Source organism: Corvus cornix, chromosome 1, assembly GCF_000738735.6.
Source record: "Corvus cornix cornix isolate S_Up_H32 chromosome 1, ASM73873v5, whole genome shotgun sequence".
In the NCBI taxonomy this organism is placed as follows: domain Eukaryota; kingdom Metazoa; phylum Chordata; class Aves; order Passeriformes; family Corvidae; genus Corvus; species Corvus cornix.
Window position 1 is genome coordinate 99,503,417 of NC_046332.1, and position 13,894 is coordinate 99,517,310.

The 13,894-nt window shown below is 38.6% G+C and overlaps 1 protein-coding gene across 4 annotated transcripts in view; it reads left to right on the forward strand.

The window, feature by feature from the left end:
- The window catches only part of FRMPD4 (FERM and PDZ domain containing 4), a 342,098-nt gene that overhangs the window by 260,801 nt on the left and 67,403 nt on the right, over window positions 1-13,894 (forward strand). For all 4 annotated transcript variants that reach the window (XM_039550465.1, XM_019283039.3, XM_039550457.1 and 1 more), the window contains 2 exons: window positions 11,282-11,442; window positions 13,563-13,665. In XM_039550465.1, coding sequence (XP_039406399.1) covers window positions 11,282-11,442; window positions 13,563-13,665 — 264 coding nt within the window. The remainder of the gene's footprint in view (window positions 1-11,281; window positions 11,443-13,562; window positions 13,666-13,894) is intronic.

Sequence of the window (13,894 nt, forward strand, 5' to 3'; positions counted from 1 at the left end):
ACTGTGGTTCAGTGATGCTTTGTGAAAATTAAAGGGCTTTGGGCCAGGAAGTGTTATCTAACTAGAAAAACACTGTTTTGTGAATGCCCTACACGGTGAAAACAATTTATGTAGTAGATTGGGGACTTCGTCACTGGTATGTTTCCTACAAAATTGCTTTATCTTCATGGTATGGACTGCAGCTTAATGGGGGATAGTATCGGTCTGTGGCATTTAGGTAAAACTTTATAAAATGAAGGCCTCTTTGCCTTTGTAAAATTATGGCTCAGGCCTGTTATTTCAGCTAGAGAAGGACTGTGAGAAAAGTCCGTGAGAAGAAAAACAATTAATTTTTACCCATGAAAATGTAGTATCAACAGAAGCATGAAAGTTAAACAATAGAAGGAGAAAACAGCAACGTATCCACACCTGTTATTTTTCTGAATGCTTGAATGCTTATGCTATAGGCAGCCAGTGGTAGTGTATTTTGGTTAATAATAGCCAATCAGTCTATTTGTAGTAGTTTAGCAGCCAATGAATATGTAACACAAATGATAACATACAAAGGGTGTATAAAAGAGGCTGCTTTGTTTAATAAATGGCTTTTTGGCTCTTGAAAGAAGCACTGTCTGTGTGTGCCATGGCCACCCCAACAGCAACATTGGTCTAAATTTAGCTACTACTATATGATCAGATCATGTCACAAATGATGTTTAAGTAAGTGTGTAGTTCAGCACTTGTTTTGGTTTTGTGGTGGTTTTATTAAAAAAAAACAAAACCAAAAACCAAACCAAAAACCTTGTTTTTGTACGGCTACTAAATACCACTCCTTCCATGTAGTCCTGAACCCCAAATCAGCCTGATCCTAAGCAGACTTGCCCTTACAAGATAAAGTAATTTACACATACTGCCAACGGCTCAGATCCATCCTTGTTCTTAAATTTCAGAAGATAAGTAAGAAATTAATGTATTTCAGAATGTTAGTTATGGCTTATTTTCTTCAAGTTTGGCCTGTTCTGTCAATCTGACAGAATTGTACAGAAGGAGTATGACAGCTTGCAGACTGAAAATGTGTACTACAGGTTTGCAATATCAGTGACCAAGATTTTCTTTTAATTGTATTTTTTTTGAAAGTCTTGAGTCTTTAAAGTCTTTGTTTCAGCATTGTATTTAATGTCAGAATTGCACTAGTGTTGTTTTTCATTAAAAAAAATGAACATGCCAAAATACTTTATGTACTTTCTCCATTATGAAACCTTGAAGGACTTTAAATATGTATTTTGTGAGATGGGGCTTTGCAGTTTATCAGCTTTAGATTTCAGAAGGGAGTGACATGTCTGTGGCTTAAAAAAAAAGCAAACCATCTGTAGAATTGTTCCGAACTCCAAAGTGAGGATTGTCATAGTTTGGAAATAACTGCTTGCCTTACTAAGAGCTTCCACTGTTTATGGAGAATTGGGTCTTCTTAAGATAAGCAGGGAGATTTGATGTGCTGATCAGCCTGGCTGCAACTTCCATGATGATTTTTTTGTTGTGTAAAGGTTATTGTACATGACACTTTTGTTTGACCTTTTTCTTCACCTGTAAGTAAGGGGTTTCTATCTGAATAGGCTTCTCTAAAGCTGCTGTCACTCCAGTTTAACTCCAATGCATCTGTTTTGAAATGTTGTATATTACCTTTTTTCTCCTTCACCTCTTGAGGAAGCTTGCTGGCAGTTACAAAATTCACAGAGGTACAAATTCTTGTGCATTGTTACCATGCGTAGTGTCTTTAATAATGCTTATATAGATACTATCACACATAATGGATTGGTAGTTGGGCAGCTTCTCGTATGTACGTAAATAGAAATTACCCACAGACTTTAGTGCAAGCTTCTTTGATATAATGAAGTTGCAACATGATCTGCAGCACCCCTATTTCTGAGATATATAAAATATCCTGTGGTTACTAGAAGTGCTCTCACTTAGGTTAGCTGCTTACTTTGGAATGAAAAAGTAAGCCCAGAAAAATCATTCAGCCATTTGTGCTGAAGTGTAGAGAATAATGTATCAGGAAAAAAAAAAAAAGATCAAAAACACCTGATTTTTTCTCCTTTCAATATCCTATGCTTTATTTTTGCATGACAGCTCTATCTGGCAGCCTCACATCCCATCAGTGCAATCTGTCATTCTAGATTATTTCAATTAAGTTCTCTTTCTCATTTTGCATTTGCTGAAGAGTCATAATGGCATGCTCCCAAATCAGCAGTCAAGAAGAGTAATCCTCTCTATTTGTATTTGTTAAAAGAAAGGAGAAAGGAAGAGGTGGTTTCTTTGTTTCCTCTCAGTCCTGAAGGCCTTCTCCAGAGTTAGAGATCTAGAAGATGTGCTTTGAAAACTAACTGTGAAGACTTTGTTACAGATCATGAAGATTTGATTTTGGGACTTTTGTGAGTTATTTTGAAAATCCTTTAAATTTATTCTATTCCCCTTGGTTGCTTGCAGATCCTTTTCTGTCTGGTAGCTGGAGAATTAAAGGTTTTCCTTGCAGTCATTGTATTACTGTAGGAGTTGGACATCTTTATAAAAGCAACTTTCTAATCTTTCCTGTGCTCAAATTTCCAGTGAAAAGAATTCATACCTAGCATGGGAAACTGGATACAGCTTGTGGTACTGATGTACAGAGTGCTCCTCTGTGCTACCCTGAACTCAGACAAACTCAATGTTTCTAACTGGGTTGTTGTCTTGCCCTTGCCTGAAGTGAACATCCAGAAGCAGGTACAGCCTGCTTCTGAGTGCAGAGAGCTGTACTGACCAGAGGGATACAGCGGTTTGTATCTCTGAGTCTTTAAATACCTGGTTGTTGATAAACTAAGCAGCTGCAGTATTGAGTACCCACTGTTTATCAACTAACCCATATGTTGGTATTTTACCTGTTTTACTGCTGCCAGCTGATGTTCTCACCGCCTGAGAAAGGCTGTGCTTTGCTGAAGAGGCGATAGGTGAAATTCTGTGTTGATGTGGTACCGTCAGAAGGGCTAGTTTTGGTTCAGGAGCCATCCACTGTAACTGGAAAGGAAGGAAATGAGTAGATAATTCAGAGCCCTTTCTGTGACCTGCTCATCCATTCAGTTGCTGAAGGAATGAAGAAAATTAAGTTCAAAGGAGAAACAAATGGGTTTTGCCTCTGCAGTAACTGCTTATCTCCATATGCTCATAGCAGTACTGAGTTCCCAAGAGTTAGGCAGATACAGAACTGTTAAAGCAGGAGCTTCAGTATTTGAGCTGTTTGTTCATGCCAAGCCCAGCCGTACCAGGGGGTTACAACAGGCACATTAAATCTGGATTCTGTCTTCTTACCATATTACCAGGTTACCCACACTTAGTGTTTACAGAGAGTGACATGTGCTTGGTGGAGCAAGCTTCCAGCATTGCAGCAGACAAGTTTTTTTTAGTTAGTTGCTTTCCTAATCTAATCAGCACCTTGAATCTATTTCCATGCTGCTTCTCCTCCCTTGTTCTTTTTATAACATTTCAGTTGGACAAATTGTCCATGTTGAGTTGGAGATGGCAGCTCCTTTTCCTCACTGGATGGGAAATGCTGGCAGCCCTTAGCACAGGTCTGTGCTGTTGGTTGCAGACTTGGGCCAGGCAGGGTGGACAGATTGCTCTTGATGGGGTTAGTGTGAAATCTCTAAAGCAGGATGAATAGGAATTGTTTGTTCTGTTTTCCAGAGGACACTTTCAGCCCAAACGGATTTATTGTGTATTTGCAGGTTGGGTTTTTTTTCCCCTTTTCTATGTCTGAAGTTGCAACAGGGTTTATTGATGCATGTGCAGGGGATAATGAAAAGCTACATTTTAGATCATCTTTAAGGGCCTTAAAGTAGTTCACTATCCTAAATGGAGTAGCTCAGATGGCATTAAGAAAAATGCTTTTTGTGGGGATAAAACCCAGGTGAACTTCAAATCCTAACTTAATAATTGTAAGAAATTCCTGCTGTAGAGGAAACCCAGTAATTCTGATTTCTAGCAGAAGCATCTTGCATGGTTTCATTCTCGAAGGAGCTGGGCCAGGCAGGTGGCCAAACACCCTGCCTTCCCATGCTATACCACCAGCCCATGCTGCATACGCAGGAGTTGACCTGTGGAAAGGCTCCTTTCAGGAAGGAAATGCCAGTGACTTTGTGGCATCCTAAATCTCTTTTCCGGGAAAAGGCAAGGACCAATTGGTAGCCAAACCAGCTAATGTTAGCCATTTGCCATTTCTGCTGTCTTGCTCTCTCCCAAGATTAAATCTAAAATGTTTTAGATTACCCTATGTTTGCACAGCTCCAGCACGGGGTTTGCCCTGGAATTGCTTATGGGAGGCAGTTCATCCATAGTTTTATCCATGCAATCTAGTATATGTGAGAATTTTGTGATCTTCCTTTGGCTGTGAAAACCTGCTGAAGAATGGGCCCCTCAATCTCTGTTCGCTTACAGGCTTTGAAACCAAGAGTATTTCTGTTGAACCTGGTGTCACCCAGGTGGGAAAAGCTTGCTGGGATGGAAACTGAATGCAAAAGTGCCATTCAGCAGTGTAGAGGAGCATAATTGTGCGTGAGGGGGTGGACTGTCAGTGCGCATTATGTGCCGTATGTGCACGGCTGCAGTTTAGATTTACTCGTCCTTGGCACACCCATGTTGGCTGTGTATTTCGGGTAGTGAGGCAGACTGAGGCTGGCATCATGCTCACCTTCCAGGGGAGACAATTCCAGCATTCAGGTGGCCCTTTCTCCACCAATTTTCACTGAGATGTTTCTGTGCAATTTCTGCTACTTGGCTGGTGCCTTTAAAGTCCCGTCCCAATACAAATGGCAGGAAATCCAATATTCATCATGAACACAGCTTTTGAAATGTTTGTGGCCATCCTGAGAGATGAACAATTTTAAAAAAGAACTTCTCTGGCAATCTGTAGATACAATACTCAAAGCAAACCACTGCTAGTCTGCAGTTTGAGCTTGAGGCTTTTTTCCATGTCTTGGTGGGTTTCAACTATAAAAGTTTGTTTTCTTCCCAATATATACCATTCATATATAGAATAAGGCAGAATGCAAAAGCATTCACATTTTACACATGTAATAATATGAGTGCTAATTGTCATTGTGAATTATATTTTCAGTGTGTTTTCCCCACTGCCTGTCTAAATTTGAGCATAAATCTTTTCAGCCCTCTAAATTTGTATTCATGTCAGTTTTATTCACTGCAATTTTGGTTCTCTTAGCCTTGCTTTAGATTGCAGATCATGCCCAATAGTGGAAGAGTGGATTTTGAAATTCTTTTACGTGTCAGATTTCCCTGTATCCAATTTTATCAAAAAAGCTGTCACCAACTTCTTCTGAAACCAGCAAACCTTTTTCATTCTAATTACATTTTTACCATATGTTCATCCAGATGGCATATGCCAAACATTTTCTAGGGTGTTATAAAATGACCTGACTTCAGAGGGTTTAACTGTTGAAGAAGCTTTTAAAAAAAAAAAAAAAAAAAAAAAAGCAAGAGAATTTACACTGGGTCAAAAAAGTAGTCCTAGAAAGAAAGAAAGAAAATAATCAATAAATATTCCCAGTTGCATTTTGTGGCTGTGATACTGAATTCTTGATATATACACCTGTACAAAAACAGTGAAAATGTAGGGAATGTTTTCTTGAAATGTTAAAAGTTGACTCCTTTTTTAACCACTGAAAATAAAATTTTTGTCTGTTGAATATGTCTAAAAAATTCTGGAGCTGTGACCGACTCTTTGGTTTCCTGCTAAACGGAGCAAAAAGAGTTTGTCAAGCCATCAGATTCTCTGTAGGAGCAGCAGTTTTACTGAGCCATGTAATAACTACTTGTGCGCTTTTTTCTTTAAATATAATTTTCAAGTAAACGACAGTTGATGCATGATTTTGACACTTGTGCCCTCGTTCGTAATAATTCTTGGGTGATTTCTTAGAGAAAATAAATTAACCTGTGATATACTGAGAGGTGCCAGGAAGAAAGGAAGGAAGGAAATTATTTTTCATATTTAGCTACTAGTTAATCTAAATAAATGAAGATCAGTTTTTCATTTTCTGGGGGGCTTGCATATTTCTTCATCTCTATGACAGTTCTCTTTTAAGTGTCATTGTTTTGGTAGTCTTCCCAGATTATCAAGCAGAAGTGTCTCAAGTCCTTTTATTTAGTGCTAATTCCTGAAGAATAGTGAATGAATGAGAATTAAATTTGCTTTCTTGTGTTGGTGCAGTAAGTTTTCCAGCTCCCAGGAACTTTGAATGCACAACCCAAGACCCTGAATAGAGTATGAAGAGGTAGTTTCAGGGCAGGATGGGCAGAGACTCGTGGCAGGGACTCAGATGGACAATTGTAAATGAAATGTGTTCAGTGTCCTTAACTTGCGCAGATCTTGTTGAAAATCACAACTGCAATCAACAAAGCAGATCCTCCACCACCCTCCATATTAACAAGACAGGATTTTGACAGTGCTCAACAATTTGAAGTGCTTTTGTTATTTCTGAATTAAACCTTTGATGAAAAGTCCTTATCTCCATCTTCCTTGCCCACTTCCACTCATCAGTCTGTGAGTGGTTTGACATTTCCACACACTCTTCTCCATCATTGACCAGGTTTACACCTGCTGCTGTGTCTCAAGTGAAAAAGAATCTATTTTGTATGTAAATCAATATATAGCAGAGATACTGTAACTATTTAAAAGCTAAGGATTAAACACCCTAAAATTGCAAGCTGCTGTTAATTTGTGAAGTAATTGAAACAAACCCTAATAGGGGAATACAAAATGAGACACCAAAAAGCAGCATGTCTCCACCCTGTCAAAATATGAGGCAACAGCCAATTGATTACTGTTGTTTTAGAGTTTGTGGGTGTGCAGCTGTATTCAACTCAGATTGAGGTATCACTTTTTCTGCTCTCTTTTTCGATGTCTTTGCAGAATGGAGCTAAAGTTGTTCAGGTGCCTTTGTTACTTATTTCTAAAATAATGCTTATCATAACCAGGTTTGCTGTGTTCATGCCATAGTTTTCAATTTCTTAGAAGAGTTAGAGCTCTAAGCATTTTTCTGTGGAAATACAAACTCCATTTTTTGTAAAAAAAAACTTTCGACATGTCATGGAATGACATGTCAGAACCCAAAGGCTAAAAAAGCATTGTACTCAGATACTTTGCTTTTAATTACTGGTATGCATTATTGTCAAGTTCTAGATTGCAGTCTTTGTTTAGATATTCCTTGGATTATTCAGCCTGTAACTTAAATAAGGACATTGCTAGGAAGGTTTCCATGGAAAATATTACCAAGTTAATAATTCTGAAGCTAATTGTGTGAAGGTTCAAAGTGTCAGCCTTAAACCACACCTCCGACTAAGCCAAGCATGAATTTGGGTACACATGTTGAGTTAGGTTCCTCATCATGTCCTGGGCTTCTGAATTGTGTTTGCAGGTGCTAGCGCCGTGATGCAGCTGATCAGTGCTCACCAGGGCATTTTTCTTTCCTAATTTTCTTCCTCCTTTGCTCATTGTAGGCCCCTTTGTGGGTAAGTGTGCACATGAATTTTATGCCACCCTGCAGTGTCTATTCTGTTTCCTGTGTTGGTGCCTGCACACTCATATGCCTTCTCTCCCATTTCCCCTGTTACGTTCTCTTTTGAGTAGAGCAGTTGCCACAGAGAGTTTTTGAGAGTAACTGCTTATGATTGCACTTCTGCTATGATTTTCCATAGCTGGTAGTTTATCTCTTAGAAGAGTCTGGTATATAAAATCTCTGTTCAAGAAATTCTCTAGGAATTACTCTCCTTAATATGGCAGCAGTCTCCCACTGCTGACAATGTGAGTGCATCAGAGAAGATGGACTTTTGTAAAGCAGGGACTAATCTCAGCTGCTGAAAATGGGAGGAAATAAGTGCCTCTCTTTGAAAAGGCAATCTAAGGGCAGCTTGCATTTGTGGAAAGAACAATTCATATTTAAAATCTCAAGCTTTTTATTTTTCTTCCATTTTCCCTTGAGGAAAGTAAATCTTTAGGTATGATGTAAGAACTCTACCATCTAAATACATTTTTTATGGTGTTTGAAGCAAATGGCAAGTTTGTAGTGTTGCAGTTATTCTTCTAGGATCTTTCACAGTGTAAGGGATGTTCTGGGTAGGGTTCCCCAAAGTGGCTTTTTTGAGTCCAAGCTTATTAGGTTCTGGTTTACAACACTTAGCATAGTTATTCTGCAGAAGTCAATACTTTCCATAGCTAAGATGGAGATCAAATACCTCTAATTATTGCAAAATTCAAATTAGTCTTGGACTGTGGTACTACAACTGGCATCTCAATAATGAACCAACCACAGGAGGAAGCGGGTTTGTCAATGTACCATCACAGAAAGCTTTGAGCATTCATCTAATGTCTTCTGGGATCATGTTTATATTTCTTGAAATACACCCCCAACACACTGAATGGCACAAGAATATCTGATGCAGCAAGCTGTGGAAGCGTGAGCTGCAGAATCTTTTTGGTTGATGTATTTCAAGGTGGATAACCTTAAAAATCAATAGTGTCTGCAGCACCACTCAGAATCCTGATGGACTGCTCCTCGCTGATCCTCTTGCTTAGGCTGTGAATAACTGATGCCTGCTGCAGATCCTCAGCACCAGCTGAGGCAAGGGCTGGAGCATCCAGTAGCAGGGCTGCTCTTATGAGCAAATCTCTGTCTGCTCTTAGAATTTTTTATGTGAAGTGCAGCTGTTGATGGGGGGTTTTGGGGATAGTTTTGGGGTTTTTGTTTTTTAAAACAGACTACACAAGTGCTAGATGACAAAGTACAGCAGGGAAGTAGTTTTCAAAGGCTCAAGCAGTATTTTCAAGTTGCTTGTAAATACGGCATTTTCTCTTTGGAGATAGAAGGCACGTTCTGTTTGGGCTTGTAGTGCCCCAATTACAAAAATGGAAGCAGCTATTAGGAAAAAAATGATTAAGTAGATTATCTTAACTTTGTGGGAAGTTAACTTTATGGGGCTATCGTCTAAGAGATGTGAAAAATGCAGAGTTTTGTCTTCTCTACCCAAACAAAGTTCTCAAGTTGAAATAGATAGTTTTTTAAATGCTGGTGACACCTCAGAAGTTGTCTCACTAGAAAGCCAAAATGTTTGAATATCTAGAAGCACAAATCATAAATAGGAATTTATGGGGAGGAGGTGCCGGGGAGGTCTTGAAGATGGATTTCTTAAAGGCTCTGCATATAATTCTCTGGGTTTTCTAACAGTTCATTGGAAAAACAAAATAGAAAATGATCTAAAATAAACTGACAAAAGCTGGAGGAACAGGAGGAGGAGGAAGAGAATGAAGCATCAGATGTGTTGCTCTAGCTAGTAAAAAAACCAATTACTCTCTTTGCTGACCTCACCTTATGCATACAGCAGGATAGCACAGAGATATTCTCTTGCTCTCCTATTTTTGTAAGGAGGTAGCTTCTGCTGGCTCTGATCATATGCATAAAACGACAGCATGCTACTCTTAGGCAGACTGAATCTAGCGATAGGGATAGAAAGCTCCTTTGAAGAAAAGCCCTAGAAAAATCCACTAACAGAAATAGATTACCACTGAGAGTTTACTGGGATTTTGCTGCTCTTCTGTGTATCAGTAATGAAGCAGACCATGGAGAGAAAGTAAACTGATGTCATGCCCAAGGTATATGTGCTGGGGAAAGATCAGAGAAGTGCATGTCATTGATGCTGAAAATAGATTCTGAATGATACCTTTCTCTTTATGGACTGCCTGTTTGGAGTTCTTCAGGGAGTTGTATTTGCAGATGGAAAAGGGACAGGTGATGAGAGCAACAATGCTGGTTGCATGGTATGTCCCTTAACTCTCATGTTATAATGTATTATATGTAAAATTATCGAACATATGTGAAAATTACTTGACTTTCATATTGTTAATTAATTATGAGGATACCAACTGATGATACTGCCTAGGGCTGTAGGGATATCTGCCTCTCTGATATGCATTTTGCAGTTCTTAGGTTGGGCACCTAGTTGTTACCCTTCTCAGAGCCTGTGCCCTCTCTGCAGGTGGGGTTGGGACTTGGCTCCCTCCATTTGTCTGCTGCATTTATTTACCATGAACTAGAGTTAGTTCAGCACTTGCAGGTTTACAGTCTCTTGAAAGCAATAAAAGACTTAACTCTTGGCCAGGCAACTTGAAACAAATATTATCTGAGCTCTCTCAGGACTGCAGTAAGTTGATGCCATGAGCTGAAGTCTGTCTTTGTACTGTGCTGACCAGGTATTGCTTGTTGCCTGCAGTGGTAGTTTGGTTTCCTGAAGCACATGAGTTCAGTGGATGGTGTTTGGGGTATGACACTGCAGTGGTCTGTTTGCCTGTCTGACTGGCACAGGGAATTGGTAGCTGTGATTCAGTGGGGGGCTCCAGGCATTGGGTGGAAAATGCAAAGTATGTTTTGGTTCTGACTTTGTACAGCATCAGCTACATTTCAGTGTTTATTAATGTTATTTTAAAATCTTTATGCTTTAAAACCATTACCTATTTCATGGATATGTGATATTGGATAGCTTTCATCCATTCTATTTTCTGCTTGAAAAAACAAGTTCTTTGCCTCCAGCCATGAGAATTTTTTCTTCTAGGTACAATAAATAGGCTTTGTCATAACACTGTAGAAGAGAGTATTTAGTAATTCCATGTAAATATATTTTCTTTATATATTTTGTTTCTTTTTTTATTTGTGGCCTGGAACATTTTGAAGTGATTTCAGGTAGTTTGTCCAAGTAGCAAATACAGAGCTGTTATGTGTGCCTTAGGAAGGGAGAGGATTCAGCTCAGCTCAAAAACTTGCTTAACATGTTAGATCCCCAAATTTAACTGTGTGTCCTCTTTTTAAAAAGGCTGACAGTTCTAATTGTTGTGTTTTATGAGTAGGTCGCTACTATTATTTTTCCCTTCCAAAAATTGAAGGATGAAAAATTCAAGCACAGAAAACAAAGGCTTTATTGTCAGGCTATTTTTCTTTCATTTATGGGGTATGATTAAATGTGTACTGTCAAAAAGAGGCCTCTTTAAAGCCTGATACTATTGATTACTATTTGAGACCCGCCAGCAGCATTATTACTTAATGCATAAGAAAATCTAATAGAAAATTATTAAGTTGGTTTTTTAATTCCTCTAGTGAGAACGTTTCAGGTATTCATCTCATATCGTTGCACAAATTGCTTGGCTCAAGTAGATACCACAAAATCATGTTTTAATGATTTTTTTCCTTTTTCCATCTTTTATGTTTTTTCACAGTCACATGACACAATCAGCCACATTTGAAGACCCTCGAATAGAGAGCTGCCAAATAACCCCTCCAGCCCCTCGGAAAGTGGAAATGAGGAGGGATCCTGTGCTAGGATTTGGGTTTGTGGCTGGTAGTGAAAAGCCAGTTGTTGTACGCTCAGTAACACCAGGTATGTTTTCCCCACTTGACCCCAGAAGAAAACTTCGATTTAGTCTACTAAGAAGAAATGCAGCTACAAATTTGAGAACTGTTGAAATATTCAGGCAGACAAAGTAATCACAAAAACTGAATAGAATTTTAGCCTGGTATTACCCAGTGGTTTCCTTCCTCACACTCATTTCTGAATGTTACATAAATGTGTTAGCAAAAAGGCGTTTTGGAGTTATTGCTCTGAGCCATTACTGTTGTTTGCCTGAAAAAAGTTAACCCATTTCATTCAAGGAAAAGTCTTCTCCCTAGTATCTTTATATTGGTTTGCTGTCACCTTCATTATCATTGAATCAGCGTTTTCAAGAGGTATGTTGAGTTCTGAGATTAAAACGTGCATATTTTTCATTCTTATCATCACTTTCCCAAGGAGAGCTACGTTTCTAAAAACAATATTTCTTTCTGAAAAGGAGGATGTTATTGCTGGCTTTTTTTTTTTTTTTTTTTTAAATGAATGCATCTGTATAACTATATGGTTAAAAACCAGGTCAAAATATATCCCTAAACATCTTACCTGCAGTGAAAATTAGTGAGGTTTTTGATATTTTTGAAGTCATGAGAGACCAGACCTGGGACTAATCTGTCTCTCAAATAGCAGGCTCCTGCTCTCTGTGCTTAAAAGTTGAGTTGTTACATAAAATTGCTGGGGAGCCAAGGGCAGGGATTTGACTTTGCTCTTGTTCAATATGTTCTCCAGAACCCCCACAGAGAGCAGAGGAGAGGCAAAATCGACTTTGTGAAGTTCTGATGTCATTTACCCACGTGTGTGCATTGATTACATTTGTATTGCTTTCACATGAAGTGAGCAGTGTAACTAATATTTGAATCAGATCCAGACAGCTTATTTCTCTCAACTTGGCATTATTAATGTAGTTTTATGTTCAAATTTGGAAAATGTGTTTACTATGTTCTGTTCCAAGTGAATAGCAGGAAATACGAGCTCAGGACAACATTCTCATACATGGATTAGTATCCATTTATGTGTGATATAGAAGTGGAGTAACGTTTTCAAAGCAAACAGAGGACAGGATCAGCATTAGCTCAGTTGAATGAGTTTGCTTTGATGCTGAAACATCTTTTAAGACTTTATCTTCATAGTGGTAATATTATTCTGCTTTTTATGTATCATCATTGCAGAGTTTAAAGACAAAGACCAGAGAGGATATATCTTTTCATTAGGAACTGTGAAGCCACATCATCTTCTGGGCATGTAATTGTGCTGAGAAAGAAAGTAATATGTGCATTTTATAAAGTACAATGCACTCAATGTGTATTTCAGCAGTGCCAGAATCCAAACCACACAGACATATACATGACTGATTGTCTGTTCAGAATAATGATAAATATTCATGTCTAAGTGAAAGTGGCAGTGCTTCTGGATGTATCTGTGTTCATCAGGTGGTAGGAATCCAGCAGAAAAGAGACTCAGGAGGCTGGAGGTATAAAAACTTACTGCCTTCAATTGAAGAAAACAGGTTTTTTTTGCCTAGAACAGAAAAGTCAGAGGAGAGGCCTGTGAATGACATTCAAATATGTAAGTGATGTTTCATAGGAAAGAGGAATAAGATGTTCTTTGGTGTTACTTTGCCTGGAACAGGAAACAATGTGTTACAGCCAGGGAAATCTGGTATGCTTACCATGGAAAAAGACTTCCTGGTCTTAACTGTAGATAAAAGGATCATTTGTTCACAGGAAAAGGAATCCTCAGGGTGGTCTTACAAAATATCAGACAAATATTGATCAAGGATGAATAAAATAAGGTTGAATACACCTTAAAGCATGTGTTAGCCCATGGCTCATGGGTCCTTTTGACCCTTCAGAAAACTGAGCCTTTATTTTAGGTGGTTAGACATGGGTTTAGAACTTGACGAACTTCATTAGAAGTTGCTAAGCCACTAGCTTGCAAGATTTTCCTGGTGAGGGAGTACTGGTAATGTCAGAAATAGTGTTAGTGAAAAACTGTCATTAAGTGAAGAAAAAATAACACTTGTAGTATGTGAACAACAGTGTGTCTGTGCATTTACAATGGTGTGCTAACCTGTGCTCTTTTTTTTTTTTTTTTTTCTCTCCATTTGTCTGCAGGCGGCCCCTCTGAAGGAAAGCTTATACCAGGGGATCAAATCATAATGATTAATGATGAGCCAGTCAGCACTGCTCCAAGGGAGAGAGTCATTGACCTTGTCAGGTAGTTGATGTCCTGTCACTTAAACTACGAACCCTGTGACGTATTACCTGTGCAGTCATTCAGTAGTACAGCAAGTCTTGCCTTCTCATGGCTGAGAAAAGGGAAAATAATGTTCCTTTAGTTATAATGAAGAATGATCAATTATTTTAGTTATTGAAATGAAGTGTCCTCTTAAAATGTCATCTGGGTAGCTGAAAAAGTCTAAAAAAATCCAGGAATAGCTCCAAAG